General features: G+C 36.0%; 1 protein-coding gene across 1 annotated transcript in view; it reads left to right on the top strand.

The window, feature by feature from the left end:
• The window catches only part of CPXM2 (carboxypeptidase X, M14 family member 2), a gene marked incomplete at both ends in the record, with an annotated part of 69,151 nt that overhangs the window by 38,574 nt on the left and 13,244 nt on the right, over window positions 1–17,333 (top strand). Inside the window, 4 exon segments of the mRNA XM_084289724.1 lie at window positions 3,117–3,201; window positions 3,744–3,894; window positions 11,202–11,290; window positions 16,469–16,592. Coding sequence (XP_084145850.1) covers window positions 3,117–3,201; window positions 3,744–3,894; window positions 11,202–11,290; window positions 16,469–16,592 — 449 coding nt within the window.

Below are 17,333 nucleotides of genomic sequence, written 5' to 3'. Positions count from 1 at the left end.
CTCTTTGGCTATTTAGTGTTAGTGGGAGAAAGAGCTGGTCACCTGTGATTTGTTTATTTTGCAGCTCAACAGATGCAAAAGGGATGTTTATTCCTTACAGGCAAGCCCGGTTAAGTCTGTGGTGTGTGACCTAATACATCACACTGATTTATCTCCTCCCACGACCCTCTGTAGTCCTTCGATACTGCAACCATACAAGATTGGATGAAGTCCCATTTGTGTTTTAATTGGCAGACTGCCTCTGAAAAGCATGTTACTTGTTATCACTCAAGATGGATTATGTGTACTACTGATTAGTATACATTTTCCTTCAGGAGAAGTTTGAACTTTTGTGAGTATATGGAATGAGAAAATTAAAATATGGTAAATAAGTCCTAGCTGGGAAACATTAGTATAACAACAACATATTTTCTTGTGCCAGTAAATTGACCTGGTTCTTTAAAAATAAAAATAAAAAATTGTATAAGTGCTGTGACTTTCTTACAACGTTCTCAATTATAAAGAATGCCTGTTTTTATCTTGTTTTTGTGTGGTCTCAGTATTCTCTTGGAATTTTTTTTTTCCCAGCGGTAGGGTAATGAATATGGATGCATTGTTTGTCCTGATTTTAATTATGCAGCTAGTAGTGTGGTTGTTTTTTTGTTGTTCTGCATTCAGCAGTAAATGGTATCTTCCGGTCTTTAACGTAGACTCTTTGGTTAATCCTGATTTTAAAAAACGGCCATAATTCAGTTGTGCACTGAATATGCGTGCCCCTTCCTCCTCACCCATTTAAACTTGTAAGTCTTGCTCTTAAGCTTGCTTTATTTTTCATTTGAAAAAGTTGTTTTTTCTTCATGGAGGTTTGATGTTGCCCATTTCTGAAATTCTTCCTTTTTATCTTTGATAGATGTAAATCTGCCTTCCTTCAGCTTACATGTATGAGTGAAAGTGAAATATTTTGATGCAACTACCACGTTATTGCCAAAGCTGAGGGAAGAGTTCTTTTCAAGAGTTGCTGGGAACTTGTGTAGGGCACTGGAGTCACTGTCTACCTTATTGTATATTCTTTCACAGCCACAAAGACTTGAGATGCCAGCATGGCACTTCACAGATCTGCTACCTCAGGAGGAGCCTCTACCCCAGGAGATCTTCTGTTGACAGGCAGAAAATAAGTATTTTCAAGGGCTGCTAACTTGTTAAAGTCTTTCAACAAATGTTGAAGTAATGTGTTCATTACAAGCTATGTACAATAAAAAAAAGTTCAAACTGCACGGCAGTAGCCAACATTTTTCCATTTAAAATAACATGAAGTGCAAAACCTTTTCATCTAAAAAGGATGGTCAAAGGTTTGCAAACTACAGATACCAGTGTATAACAGTTGGATTATTTCAGTCAGTTCTTTCAAAAGCACATATTTACCCTCTTACTTTTTCGGGGTACTTATAGGTTGCATGCAGAAGTACATCCTACTAAGCACTTTGGTTTTCTGTCATTTCAAGTCTAGACCTCAGTTAGAATCATTCATACAAATGGGATAGAAAATGAAAGAGTTGGACATCTAAAGCTATAAATTTCCTGCTTCCATACCTTGACTTGAATGTTATTTGGAGGTCATTCTTTTTTTTGAAAAGGGAGGTTAAGGGATCAATGTATTTTCTTACAAAGCTGGGTGAAATTGTGTTGATCCTGGGGCTGCTGAATTTGCCCTTATACGTCCACTGGAAGCCTGAATACTTTCTATAGAACACATGAAGGCTAATTTGCCCCTTTGAATGTTCACATGTTGACAGTTAAGTCAATATGTGAACATTCATAAGTAGCTTGTTAATGTTTTTCTTATTTAAAAGAAATATACATATACATATAGTTGCATGTGTATGGTAGAACAAGAAGTTCTTCTTAGGTGTGTCTGTCCCTCCAGGTCTTCCTGTATCTCTGATCCATATGATCTGTTGTTTCTCCCACAACTCCTATTGCCCCTGTTCTTTCTAATCCGAAGAGCTTTCCTTACTCTGGTTTCACTCTCAGTAACTTTAATATGTAGCTTAGTTAAGAGCCTGGTTTCAAGAATGACTGCTCTAGAGGACAGGTAGTTGCAGGTGATTTGTTTTCATACATGAAAACTGGATTTAAACATCCTGGACTATCATTACAGTACAAAGATATCTCTGAGGCATGACTCTCCTCCAAGCTACTGCCTATTGAAACCAGCTTTTATGCAGGGGGGAAAAAAAAAAAAAAACTCATGATGGAAGAGTCAGGGTGTTACCTTCCCCATAGATGTATACGCATTACCATGGGAAATGCCTAGACGGTGTATGACCTACATTGATGAATCTCCTCTCAGAATAGGGGAAGTAGGAACTTATTTCTCTTCTAACTCATCTTTGGATTAATACAGACAAGGTATTACCTTTGTATGAATGAAGATTTTACTTTTGAGATTAAAGGGGATTTTCCTGTAAATCAAGGAAATAGACCACTAGAAAGATCAAACTATCAAAGACTGATCTTGTTATATTGCAGTAATGCACAAGTACTGTGATCAATTAGACTGCTGTGAAGAGGCAGAATTATGTCTGCGTTCCAACCTACTGCTAATAAAACTGGGAATGACGGCAGGCTCTGGTTCACAAGCTATGGGCTATTCAATATTGGTGCCAGGTGAAAGACTAATGCTTGTACAGAGGAATGGAACCAGCTTGTAAATAGAAAACAAGTGAATGAAAAAACTGATGCTTAAAATTCACAGACTTCTCATTGGGGAGGTTTTATTTTTTTCTATCTTCTCTGATAACAATCGTAGAAATAATGTGTTCTGTGCCTGAACAGATAAGAGTTCTGAATGCTGGAGTGAATACATCTGTTCTAGACAAGCCATTTAACCTGAAAAGGAAAGGAGAGCAGTATTCTCTCGCACCCTGGAATCCTAGAATATTTTTTTATTTTTTTTTGTCTGTGCACTAGCATTTCTTAATTATCTGTTAAATCTAGATCCGCATGTAACTCTTTTAATCCAAGTGTTGGCATGACTGTGCCAAGTGGGGTTTCCAACCTTAGAAGCTTTATTACAATGCAATTTGCAGTCGCTGTTATCTATGGAAAAAATAACTTGCTGCTTTGTCTTTTTCAAGGAGTAACTGGGTGACTTCTTACAGAGTACTGGTGAGCAATGACAGTCATGCATGGACAGCTGTCAAAAATGAATCTGGAGATGTGGTGAGTATCACAAAACAATTGTTCTGTGAAAAGAGAGGGGGGGGGGGCTGCCTATGTGGGATTTTGACTTGCCAGATTAATAAGTATAAGGGTAAAAGGCAATATCTCTGTAGTCCCACTAGCCTGATGTAACTTTAAGAGCACATCATATAATATGGAGAGGGACTCAGAATATTCTGTATGGCAAATCTGCATGAGTCTGCCTATGGATGTGGATAGCACCCTGGTAGTAGTCTTACCTGAGATGAGAAATGTCTCTAATTGCATGTCCTGCACAAGGGTTAGCATCTCTCCATTGATACCTGGGGACATCTCATGTACATGAGGTGCCCATTACTAGAGGGAGGGTGTGGAGCTTTGGCTCTTCTGCCCCTGCTCTGGGGAGCACGGAAGGACTGTGCTCTTTGAAGAGCAGTTCTGGCCTGAGCCACCATTGACCTGGGTCTGTACCGGGTGACTTTATCTGATTCTGTTACCAAAGGTGTAGAAAGCCTTTTTGAAGAAATGGTCTTACTATTTTCATATGTTTGTTGCCTACGCAGATTTTTGAAGGAAATAGTGAGAAGGAGATCCCAGTTCTCAATATGCTGCCAGTGCCACTGGTTGCACGCTACATCCGCATAAACCCTCGGTCCTGGTACGAAGAAGGTAGCATCTGTATGAGATTAGAAATCTTAGGGTGTCCTTTGCCAGGTAAGAGTCTTGCTTGGTTGGTGTTGACATGGCTGGCTGTGCCAAGACACAGAAATTTTATTTCCATTGGATATCTTGATATAATACCTCTCTTTAATGGACAGCACTATGCAAAAAGAAATGAAAAATATCTGTCCAGACACATGGGCAATATTAGGATAGCTCATTTCAAATGCAACTGCATAGTATATATAAGTGGATATATTAATAAGAACAAGTTGGCATGGATGATCTAACAAGATTTTCTCTGTTGTTTGGGCTGAAGTGCAGTGCAATTAATCTTACTGAGTACATATGTACTAGAGAGGCAATAGAATTATATATCAAGGCAGTCACTTGCAGATGTCTAAAGCTTTTAAGACAAGAAAGAACCATTATAATTATGTCATCTGATTTCTTTTTATTTATTTATTTATTTTAATTTTGTTTCAAAAGCTATGGGACTTCCTTGAATTAATTTGAAGTCAGAAGCTGTGACTGAACTAGTGCTTATTTTGGGGAAAGAGGAGGGAGGTATTGGGGATACATTTAAAAAAAAAAAAAAAAAAACAAAAAACCATCTAGCATATTTAAAGTGTTGTTGAATCCAACGTGACTCCTGGTAAGTTTCAGATGACGGTAAATGGTTTTGTTCTTGATAGAGAATGAAACAACACAACAAGATATTTATCAGAAATGTTAAGCATTATGTGTTTCTTTTACTACATAAGCTCAAAATACAATTACGACTTTGTTAGTATATACAGATGACAAACTTATACAAAGTCACTTTAAAAAGAGGCATTCAGTATAGCAAATTATGGTGAACCCACGTTTCTGCTAAGCATATCATAAATAGTCCCGTGGTCGATTCACATTGACATATCTGTATCTACATAGATATTTGTAGAACTGTTCATTCAAACCTTTTTTTAAGTTGTTCGCTACTCATTCCAGATCTTTCGTCTGCTTTTTTTCTTTGCTTTTAAATTCTGGCACCTTGGGGATAGCTCTCTCTTTTTTTTGCAGGGGGCTATGAATAATCTTTTCAGAAATACTAGAACCAGAAAGAAAACTGCCTTTCCAGTGCCTATCATTGCTACTTTAACTGTGACTGCTGCTGTTCAGAGACTTGCTGCATCCAATTCCACTGTTGATGTAGGGTCTTCACATACCAAGCAGAGGTAGCCTGATTTTTGTCCTTTAGATGTTTAAATACTCATGGGAGAATAAAACCAGTGTGGGTCATGGAAGGGGTAATTCTCTAAAGAAAAGTATGTAACAACTCTTGTCATAAAACTAAATTGGTATCTTAAAATGAAGCAGTGCAAGTTAGCAGCACTTAGGCAACTGCTTTTCTGTTGGTAACAAATCCTGGACCTGAATAGCAATGATCAGAGGAATCTCGTGTAAGAGACTGTTCACTTTTTTGGTAGGATTCTGACTTATTTCAACCATGGGTTCAGAACTCCACCTCCACATGTTGTTTGTTTCCCACTATACCTCTTACCACGGAGGAGCAATTCCAGAGCCAGCATTTCCTCTCAGCTTTTGGTAGGACAGCTGAAATTGCCCCAGATTCCCATATGTGGTTGCAGAGCTCCATTCTGAATCAGCTCCATTCTGTATAAAATGGTGTGAGACTGAAGGAAAAGAGGTTTCATTGTCACCATAACTCTACTACAAGACACGCATTGAGGTCTCCAGAGAATAATGGACATGACACTCAAACTATTTTAAAGAGCAATTTATAGAGAATTACTCATAATCCTTTTCAATTCCATATAACAGTACTTAAAGAAATAGAAAATATGTAGATATTTTAAGTTTTGTTCTTGTTGTTGTTTGCTTTGTAAATGCAGTAGTTTTACCCTCTATTATTGCTTATACATCTTATCAGGGTCAAATTCTGCTTTCCAACATTAACATTTGTCACCCTTCAGCTACCAGTGGTGGTGAAGGTGTTACTGAGATTCGAATATATCTGCACTTACTCCACTGTTGAAATGAGTAGTGTTACAGCTTGTTGCAGACCTTGGATTAGCATGGAAACAGCATCAGTGTTTCCTCCTGGTAGTCATTTATTGAGTTAATTGTCTGCAGTGACTGATTCCGTTTATTCTTGAAAGAAAATACCATAATCATTCATTGAGAAACACAAAGGGATTGGGGGTGTGTTTATTCAAAATGTAATTGGACTGAAAGAACTAATATGCTTTGATAAGCTGCTGAGCCATCCTTTAAGTTAAGAAAGGATGGATATTTTCTTCTAGCTTATTTTATTCGTCACACAAAAAGCTCTCAAAACAAAATTACCCAGGTTGCAGAGGCCTTTCCATGTATACTTTCCTCCTGTGGGACTTTTTTTTTTTTTTTTGCAGTTCCCTATAACTGAACTTCCTCACTCTTTATAGGAGTCACTTTACTTGTTTCCAGTTAGATCACCAGATGGTTTGGCCATGGGTCCACCTTCTTTGATCATACACTGATTGTACAACTACAAGTCAGTTTTCAAAAGAAATGTTTTTTTCTGACAGAGGCTTCCCACACAAAATTGGGCAAAATTAAATTCATTAAAACCAGTGAGTTCTCACAACCCTATTCTTTCAAAAGCCCAATGATCCATGAAAGAAGTTATGCTATACTTAGTTTTCTTGAATACCTGGTATATTTGTGACCAGATCTGTACCTGAATGTGGCCATGCAAGAAAACAAGTTGTCAAGAAGAGCAGCTTGGTCAGATTTTAGCGCTGCTCTGCACTGTGCCCTCCTGAGGCAATGGCAGCGAGGACAGAAAGGGCATGGGGGAATGCATCAAGGAAAAAAAAGTGGGTTGTAAAGAAAGAAGAGTGTTCTGGAAATCTTTCATGATTGAATCTCATTTCAGGTCTTTTTAACTTGTAGTGTAAGGCTTTATGTCTTTATTAATTCCTGAATACATTAAGTGGTTTGCATTCAGCCTGTACTGTGTATCAGCTTTCCATCATGCATGCTCAAGGGGGAAAGGAAGAAAGGAATAACAGACAAAAAAGAAACCTGAATAAGATATTAATATTCTAGGAAAGCTTGTTAGCATTGGCAGAAGGCCATGAAAGTGGTTAGAGCCAGCTAGGACCTGTTCCTGTAGTAGGACAGTATGTGCTAGATAACCCAAACATTGGACAAAAAGTGAGAAACCTTTATACAATCTGTACAGAGATACTACTGATTGGATAATCTGTATTTCTAAGATTGTCATTTTTATTAGTGAAAAGCTTATATATTATTCATAATACATTTTTGCTGAACTGTAGGCTGGTTTTGACAAACAGCCTTTTCTGGACTAATACAGTAGCTGTACAAAAACAAAAGCTATGTTATTGAATTCTGTCAGTACCATCTTTCAGGCAACAGAAGTGATTTGCTGTTTCACCAATGGAAAAGCATTTAGCTTCAGAGGAAAGATGCCAGCAAATCCTACCTGTGGTAAAGGATCAGTGCTGCCGTTACTTGTTGGGGAAAAAAGGTGGACAAAAGCACCCACATTAAATTCTCTCTCCAGTTTCCAAAGATGGTAGTGTTTACACAGACGTAGACTGACACACAAAATGTTCTGCAATTGCCTCAGAGGGATGGATGTACTTTCCTTGCCTGCTCTTTTTCAAACCTAAGAATCAAAAAGAAAATGCATATGATCAAAAGTACCCAGAAGATAGGAGAGAGAAAATTAGCTGAACTCTTCATGCATTTATTTATACTGTAGAGTATTCAAGGCAATAGGCAATTCTTTTAATGGAATAAATTTGTGATAAAATTTAATTTTTAATAATTCTTATATGGAAAACTGTCATTGATATGATTATGCCATCACTTTCAACCCAAGATAAAAGACCAGCTTTAACTCTGTAATGGAGTACTGTGTTTTGCAGTGGATGCATCATTCAGTCCTATTTTCATTGCTTGCCTCTTTCTGCCAAGCTACCTGGTTAAGTCTAGGCATGAGCCCACCATGTAAAACTCTTCAGTTTTCTTCGGTTATAAGTGATTGTTCATTCAGCACTGCTAAACTCAGTGCATTACTTTTGAGAGTAAAGTTTTGCTTAGAATGCCAGTCTGTCCTTGTGTTCTGCTTTTATAGTTATAAAGATAACACTTAATCCTGTACAATTTAAAACTTTTTTTGAAGTTTTCCTCAGCAAAGAATGAATAAAAATGAGACCAAATTAAATAATGTTACTGGGGAAGGCTGATATATTGTGTTTCTCCATACTCATCGTGACAGGTATGTAATACCTCCCAGTCGGTAGTGGTCATCTTTAAAAGGATATTTTGTATTTAATTTCTAAAATATTTACTATTTTAGAAAAGTATTGTCAATGCTCAATTTCCCTTATTATTAGAATAAAACCGTAGGAACTTATTAGAAAGATTAAATGATGATAGAAAGCTTTTAACAAACATCTACAACAGGTTAAGGATTTGGTTTTTACCTTTCATATTGTCATCATGCAATATGTTTAACTGGAATTAGTTTTGAGGTATTTGACTATACCTCACACTATATGTAATATAAAATTGTGAGATTCTGTGGAGAACTAAAATACAACAGAAAATCCCATCTGTATGTCAAGCTTCTGAGGAATCAGTCCGCTCTGGTACTGGGTTAAATTCATGGGCAAGGCCCAGAGCTGACATGCTGGAATTTCTGAGCTGACCTCTTGCTTTCATGTAAATGCAGATTGAAAAATCTTCTGAGTTAATTGTCCATATTTACAAAGAATTAAGGTGTAAAAGAATCAAGCTACCTTTACCTGCCAACTTTATTAATTCTCTTGGTAATATAAAGATAGACTAGTGGAAGAAAATACTAATATATTCCTCTGTATAAACAGGGGTGCTTCCGTTTTGCAAAATCTTTCTTCCTTGGAAGAAAGAGAGGCTGTCTGAGGTGGTGTCATGAATAAATGAGCATATTTCAATTCAAATTCTTCTGTGGTTTGAGGTTCCTGGTCTTTTGTTTTACAAAATATAATTTTGCCAAGTTGGGCCTAGGAAACTGTGCATGAGATTTTATGCATTTCTACATTTTAGCCTGTAATTTTCTGAGCTGTATTCCTGCTGCAGCAGAAATCCAGTAATCCAAGCCAACTCAGAGTAGAACCTGGCAAAATATGAGTGTTAACTCTCTAGGGAGCTGTCAAATTGTGCAAGTTTTTTGAGGAAGGTCTAGAGATGCAATTATTTTCAATGTATATTTTTTTCAATTTCTTGACTTTTCACCAACTGTTCTCTATTCACAGTCATTCCCATGATATTAATGTTTGATGTATGGAAAAAGTGCCAGACTTTGAAGGAATGGGATTAAAGTATTAGGAAAAAATCAGCTGCTGTATACTTTGGCTTGTGGTGATAGAGAAAGCTTTCAATGTCCTGGCAATTTTTTGATGTTTCTTACTATATTTTTACAACAGTGACTTTTACAATAATGAAGATATTCCATGCAGCATTCAGTACATTGTATTTTTCTAGAAGAGGTGTTTTAATACTCTATTATTTGGTCATTGATACATTAATAAGTAATTTCTGTGAATTACCATGGGCTAACCTTTAAGAGTTATCTGCAGGGTTACAGCAGCATTGCTGTTGTGGGTGGACTTGCATGAATTTGGCATGCAGTTAGGTTAGAAAGAAGACTTTAAGTTGCAGGTGCGTTACCTGAAACTTCACCCTCTTGATTCTTCAAAACTTTGTCTTCACATGCAAAGGAATCTTGTTTACTCATCTGGTTAGGCTCTAATTTAAATTATTTTCCTGTTGGTTTTGCTATATAGTACTTTCTCACTGAAAATAACAGAGCATATGGAAAAAAAAGGTTAATTTTTTTGCCTTTTTTCAGTCCTATTTGTAGATCAGCATTCAATTGATCCTCTAGTGTCTCTGCTGTAGACTGGGAATAGAAGGAAAGAGTCAAGGAAATGGAAAATAAATATGTGGTAGGAAACATGGGCAAGGTTAAAACTTAATATTATTTATTCCATAAATAACTAAAATACTTCAAATTTTGCTTTCTATACACTTAAGAAAAATGCAGAATAAACACACTTAGAATTATATGGGGAGAAGAGTTTTGAGAATTTAGGCATGTTAACATCAGAAACATGAAACTTAAATATGTTAAGCTGTAATGTATTATAGGTAGTTTTCCATAATTTCATGAAGCATTAGTTGTTGCAGAAAATAAACACCATTATTCCTCCTACTAATACTTATGCTCTCCCCTTCCCCTCCCCCAAAATCACAACTCCTGGTACTGATTTTTTAAAAGAAAAAAGGAAAAAAAAATACTTTTCTCTAGAGGTGGTGTCTTTTGGCTGTCTTGAAACAAGATAGAATGACATTTAGCTTTTAATATTTGGCTTTTCCAATACTTTTAAATGAAATCGAGATGACTGTGGGAAGGAAAATGATTTATCATATCAACCTGACAACCACTGATTTGACAAAAAAATTACACATATTCCAGACATTCTGAATAGAACAAATTAAGGAATGATTTTGTTTTCCAAAAAGCTTAGTTTATTTCTAAAATCATAATAAATTTACCTGGAACATATATCAGGAAATATAAAGCTAAGCCCTGACAGTCTTAGCCTGTATTTTGTTTTTGTTTTTCCAGGTGAATGGCCAAAGCACTCACCTGAAAAGTCAAGGACAAAAAAATTGATTTTGTTCAAGCCATGTATACACCTTCGATGTTACAAAACATATGAACTATAAATTATATCAATACAGAAACAATTGTGCTCATTTTAAAGTAAAAAAGAACTTAAACTACCATAAAATTTTTTTAGGAAAACAATTAGAAATATGTAATTTGTGCAGCGGTTTTTCTCTCTAAGAGATGCATAGACAGAAACTACTCATCAAGCAATTCCATTCTCCATAATAGAAAATTAATCAAGTGGACACAAAACATTTACTGGTGCTTTCTCCTCTGATGTGATTTTTTTTCCCCACTCTTATCTTGCATCTGACTCATGATTTGCCTGTCTTTTGCCCTTCTCTGTAGCCTGAGGATGCCCTTTTGCTTTTCTGTTGAAGTTTAGCAGAGTAGCTGTCTAGCAAGCTGATGCCTGTTGCCTCCTTGCTTCTGTTTGAATCAATATGAATTGATTTGTGCTGAAACAAGAATTATTTCAAGTGTGTTGTTTCTTTGAGCTTTGTTTTTGAAATCCTGTATACAACTGTGGAACACAGATTTCCATGTTCTATGCATATGTTATGGTTAAGAATCTTTATATCTGAAATAGCTAAAAAGTACATGAAAATTCTTTTATTTTTCTTCTTAGACCCGAATAATTATTACCACAGAAGAAATGAAATGACAACCACAGATAATCTTGACTTCAAGCATCACAACTACAAGGAAATGAGGCAGGTAGGCAGAGTCTACTTACTTGATAATTTCCAAAATACGTTCCACCATTTTGCTTCAATGTGTAAAAGTGAAATTCTGTGTTCAGAATAGTGAAAATCTCCAATGGAAATTGGAAAATTTTCTTTTCTGGAATTGGAAATTCTCCATTGGAAATCTTTTGTTGACCAGAAATCTTAAGGAGAACAAAATAATAAAATCCTGTTGGTATGATTTTAAATCTACCAGCACTGTTAATCTTGTTTCTTTAACTTCAAATAAGCAATCTTTGTTCTTGTTTTTGTTGTGGTGGTGGAGTTTTTTTTAATCTTGCGTCATATCACCACAGAAATAGGTGTGGGTTGCACTAAGGAAATGTTTCTGCCTGCTTTCTCTCCAAATATAAAGATAATATGTTTGGACTTGAAGTGTGTGAATCATTTGCTGTGTGCTGAATTTTCACTATATTTATGCTGCATGAATCACCGTTCATTTTTATTGAGCAATTGTGTACTGAGTCACACACTTATTTCAGTAGAGATTTCATGGCCTATATTTCTTAGCACAAAGATTAGACAAGTAGAAACTCAATTGGCATAATTACTGTCAAGAACAATAAAGTAAAGGGTATTTTAGATTCTCTTTGCAGAAAGACAGGTTGGTCAGGTTAGAAAGATATTTATTTATTTATTTATTTATTTTTAATAAAAAGCAGCTTTAAAACAGGATGTTTTTCCAGTTTTCATGCAATTAGAAAATTTTCAGCTGTGGTCAAGAGCTGGTCAGTTGTGACCTATCATTGTGTTCTCCCATGGTTTGTATTTCTGTGGGTCAAAACAGTGTATTTAGAACTGATTGGATTCTAATTGGGTTCTGCTGCTTGTAGGTAGAAGATTGTGGGCTGGGTTGCAACAAGTCTTATATTCTCTAAACTGCTCTTTAGTGATAACTGATTTCTTTCCTGAGTATAAAATAGAACAGTATCTGTCAATTTCAGAGTTAACTCCATATTATTCTTTTTTTTTTTTTGTAACGCAGTGTTGTTATCAGTTTTATTAGCTGCTTCACTGCCAATCATCTCAGAAAAGCACAATTCTTTGAAGTTATTTATCATAAACATTGAGGAAGGAGGAGGAGAAGAGTGTTCCCTGGGCCATGTTTTGGAAGTATTACATTACAATGTGCTGAGTATTTGTGGGAGGGAGGAATTTTCTCAGTGTCAGGTTATTTTAATATAACTCTCTCTTTAGGAAGATGAAATTTATAGTACCAATTTTTTCTCTCGAAAGAGCCCTCAGGAATCTCCTTCTAGTCAATAGGAAAACTCACTGTATCCTGTAGTCAGAAGTAGGGATTATTTTGTATTCCAAGAAGTATATACACAATGTATTTATACTGTATAGCAAGGTTTTAAAATGGCTGACAGATATCCCTGGAAATAATTTGAAATGGACATTTGAGTACATCTTTTGCCTGTGTATACTCAAATCAGTTGTATGAAAGAATGGAAAACCCATCCCTTCTAATAAAATGAAACACCTGATTAAATTAAAGGTATGAGGGAATCCTGCGAAAGTATCTGAAACAAATATATTTTTCTGTATTAGGAGTACCTATTCTAAAATAGCTTTGAACTTCAGAAGAAGGTGAATCTGAATCTTGTCCGAAGCTTCAACTTTGTCTTTGTAACAGAATGAAATATCTAATTCCTATCATATCTGCCTTAGGAAATGAGTGCTAATTTTTGAATCCAGTTAACTGGACATGATTCTTACCTTTGGGAAAAGTCAGGCTACAAGCACTCCTGAAGTCCTGTTGGTCTTCATGGCAAGAGTTGTTTATGGAAGTGATGCAATGGTAATGCAGAAAGTTCTTCTATCTTGAGCTGTATATGTTACTTTATAAACATATTTATCAGAGGGTGAAACAATGAAATCTAGATAACTAGAGCAAAACCCAGGAAGCATCTTGGGTTGCATGCAAGGCCAGATTGACTCTCTAACTCTGAGCTCAAAGAGGAGGGAATTTCTGGTTTGACCCTAAGCAGAACAAAGAATGCAGAGTTTTTTGTACTTTGTTGCAGGACTCAGACAAAAGTTCTCCATACAGGATAAAAAATAGCCCTAAACAGAAAGTCATTGATAGGAGAGCCATTTTGCCTCCTCTAAGTTTAGATAGCACTCAGACTTACATTCAATAAGCCTTTTATTCAAAACTGAACAATTAGATCTTCAGACATCAGTTTTTCAGGGCTGCCTCAAAGAATGCTTGCAGTCTTCCTAAAGTGCTAATAGGATAAATAATAGGTAATGACAAACAAACAGGAGCTGTCAAATAAGAGCTGCCAACGAGCATAACTCTGGAAATGTTTTACAATCCTGCTGGCTGTTAATAAAGCCCTGATGGACTATAGTCTTCAATTGTCTTTGACAGTTTGCATATGTGAAAAGAAAACACTAACATTTCAGGTGACCTATTGTGCTGCTTGTAGGAAATAGGAACGAGAAAAGCAAACATGAAATATGTTTGTTTCCCATTTTGTATTTGTATATTAACACGTAGCTACCTTACCATATCTGCACTGTCAAAAAAAAAAAAAAAAAGGGCTGACATATAGCTTACTGCAGAGGCCCTGATTCAGGAAAGTTCTTCATTCAACTTAGGAAATTAGTCACGCTTGAAATTAAACAGATGGTTGGGAGTTTACTGAGGCCAATACAAATATTTTCACTGATTATAGTGTGTTTCGAACTTGGTTCTAGGCACTTTTCTCGCTAGGAATGAAATTTAACATATTCTTAACCACTTTCCTTAATTGATGCCATGGATATCCTATGCCCATGTAGTGCCAGGCACAAAAAAAGCTTCTGCACTGTAGAATGATTTCACAGAGATCTCTGCAAGGACAAGCTTAACTTCCCTATTTCAAACTTAGAGAGCTGCATGGTTGCAGGAATGCATCAGCCAGAGGGAAGCTTCCTGCAGTCTCAAGAGTAAGGAGAGGAATGGTTAGGCACAGAGCTGAGACAATTACATAATTTACACATTAGAGGAAGAGGATCTTAGCCTTATAGAGTAGACCTATTTTAAATTCAATATTTGTACTCACTGGCAAAGTGTGAGGAAAAAAATAATATCTGTGTGGAGAAAAAGATGATATCTTGTCCAACAGTGATCCTTTTCATCCTACTGTCAGGATGACTACTAATAATCCACACACAGTAGAACTTGGATTAATGATGGTCTGTGAGGCCCTAGTAAGAGCTCCATGGCTCCATATCCATTGATAGTATTTTTGGTTCATTGTGAGCAGGTTCAGGTGCAGTAGTTCTTGACCATGGAGATTTAAAGTGGTCTGTCTCAAAAAAAATAGGTTTTAACTTGTTAAACATTGTGCTAGAAGATGTATAACAACGTTCTCCTATTCTTATGTGTGTTTTAGCTGGAACAGCAAATGAAGGTATACACATTTACATACACCAAAATCATTAACAAATAATAATAATAACCAGTGGAAATAGCTGGGTATTCATAATACCAGTACATTAATGATAACAATATCTGGGTACATTTTTCAGATGAGTGCTGAGCTTAAGTTTACAAAAGAAATTGTTTCTCATGTGTATAAAACTAATGTACAAGATGAACAAACCTGAAAAAAAATCTCTTTGGTCTCTGCATGATTATAAATAGAAGTGAAGTTTTTTATGAGAGGAATTTTAATGATGTTCATTCCAATGTGAATTGTGTTTCCACTTTGATTTGTTAAATGGTGGCATGGGGATTGGACACATCTAATTAATGTATTTTTTTTAAATCATCTGCTTTGTTATCATCCAGTATTGTCTCTATATTAACATTGTTTGAGCAGAAGTTTTTTATCCTCCTGCAATCCTTCTTCAATAATATATTCACCCTTGTTTACGGAAACGTTGTCTAATTAATAGTGCCTCGGGTTCCAATTTACGGTAAAGTCCTTATTTCTTTCTTTAATCCCTTCCATTAAAAAAAATCAAAACAGATAAATTTTGTCATTTAAAGCTACTTGCAATAACTTCTTAGTAAGAACACATCTTTTCAGTCTCGTTTGTGAATTTTAATGTTCACTTGAAATGTCACAGTGAAAATTGGTTTTGTTTGTTTGTGGGATGATTTAGACAGCAGTTATCTTTATCTGGATGACATCTGTGTACCTCCATTGATTTAAACATAACTACACCCCATACCGTGACCTTCCTTATGCACTTTATTAAGCAGTATGGCTATTTGATTATGTTTTGATTATGTCATGCAATATCTGTAGAAATGATGAAAAGATTTTGTCTATAGATATGCCTTCAGACTGGTTGTTGGTATTGTCATTATTTTTTTCAGAAACCTGGTAAATCAATTCAGAGAAATCTGATATACCAGTTTTGCCTGGAGTATACTGTGCTATGTTTACAGGAGATATTCAGATAACACCTATCTTGCTATTTTGGCCACAACAACACTGCCTACAGTAACAATTTTACACCTATGAAATTTCATATTGTAATACAGGGGTGAGCTTGATTTCTGTCTCAGTGGTGGTGGCAGCTGTAATGAGAATTCTCTGGGACAGTGCTGTTTAAATGGATGGTATTCTTTATTTTGAATGAAATCATCACTACATAGGGTGAAGGGGAGAGAAATCTTTACTGGGCAGTGTGTCTGTGGGAACCTGTGATGTATGCACATTGTCATGCCATTAACACGCTTGGGTCATCTTGAGTCAATTTAGCTGTATTGATCACAGAGCATGTAGGAAGAAGTGTTGGGGTCTCTAATCAGCCCCCAGCATGTAATGTTTTGAGAACATGTGTTTTATTACCTCTTGGTAGTATAGGAGTAATGCAGGATGATCTTTATTTTGCTTTATTCTTATTCCTGTTAGACTTACCCATTTTAGTTAATTTTGTGATAATATTGGATATGCATAAGAAAGAGCTGGAACCCCGTCTACACTCTGCTGTTTCAGCAGACAGTATTCAACTTGTTCCAGCTGAACAAGCATTATGTTGTGTGATAGCAAAGCCATAATTTGTAAATTAAGTATGAATCATTTACAACTAAGAAATAAAATAGATAATGAAGAGTTTCTGATAAAAAACAATTTGGAATAAAATAATTAATAGTCAGTCTGTTGATGATGCATTGTCTAATTCTGTCTTTTTTTGGCAGTTGATGAAAACGGTGAATAAAATGTGCCCGAATATCACAAGAATTTACAATATTGGAAAAAGCCACCAAGGACTAAAGCTGTATGCTGTTGAGATTTCTGACAACCCAGGAGAACACGAAGTTGGTTAGGATTTAGTAAAACTAAATCTGTTGAAGGGTGTCGGGCTTTTTTTTTTTTTTTTTTTTTTTCCCCTTTTCATTCTCTGTATCTGCAGTAATTATCCCTGATGGAATTATATTCATGGCAGCAATGACTTCAAATGTATGTGGGAGGAACTTCAGTGCTAAATTTCTAAATTGGGAAGAGGAGGTAGAGCACAAAGAGAAAGCATTTTGAATGTGGGATCAAATTCTTTAATGATAATGAATTTTATTCTTTACAATTTAAAAAAAAAAAAAAAAGTGAATTTTAGTGCTAGGGATTTATTTAGTTTTGAATGAGAGTTTGCCTTTTTATATGGGAGTTTTTGCATTGCAAGCAAATACAGGTGAGATTTTTCACAGTGTTATTTCACCAGTGAGTGTTGGGGTATAATGTCCTACAGTAATATATAGTCCTTCAGAACAGAAACTCATTCAGTCTTCAGTTGTTCTGTGGAGATGAATAAAGAACTCACTGTGATCTGTTTTGGACAGCTGTTGGTATAAAGGTGACAGTGCTCTTCCTAACCTGTGAATGCCTCACTAGGTGCCCACCCCATGCTAGGAAGAGTGCTGCAACATGCTCCTAAGACATCTTTCTGCTCTGCTGTAGAGTATGAAACTGAGCAGATGACATCTCTCCCTAAACTTGGGGCTGATCTTAACCCCTGAATCTCTCACCCCCTGTTACTGAGGGTAGAGACAGAGACTCCATCTTGGGTCA

The sequence above is a fragment of the Netta rufina genome, assembly GCF_964035555.1.
Source record: "Netta rufina genome assembly, chromosome: 7".
Lineage (NCBI taxonomy): Eukaryota > Metazoa > Chordata > Aves > Anseriformes > Anatidae > Netta > Netta rufina.
This window is presented reverse-complemented; position numbering and strand designations above follow the sequence as displayed.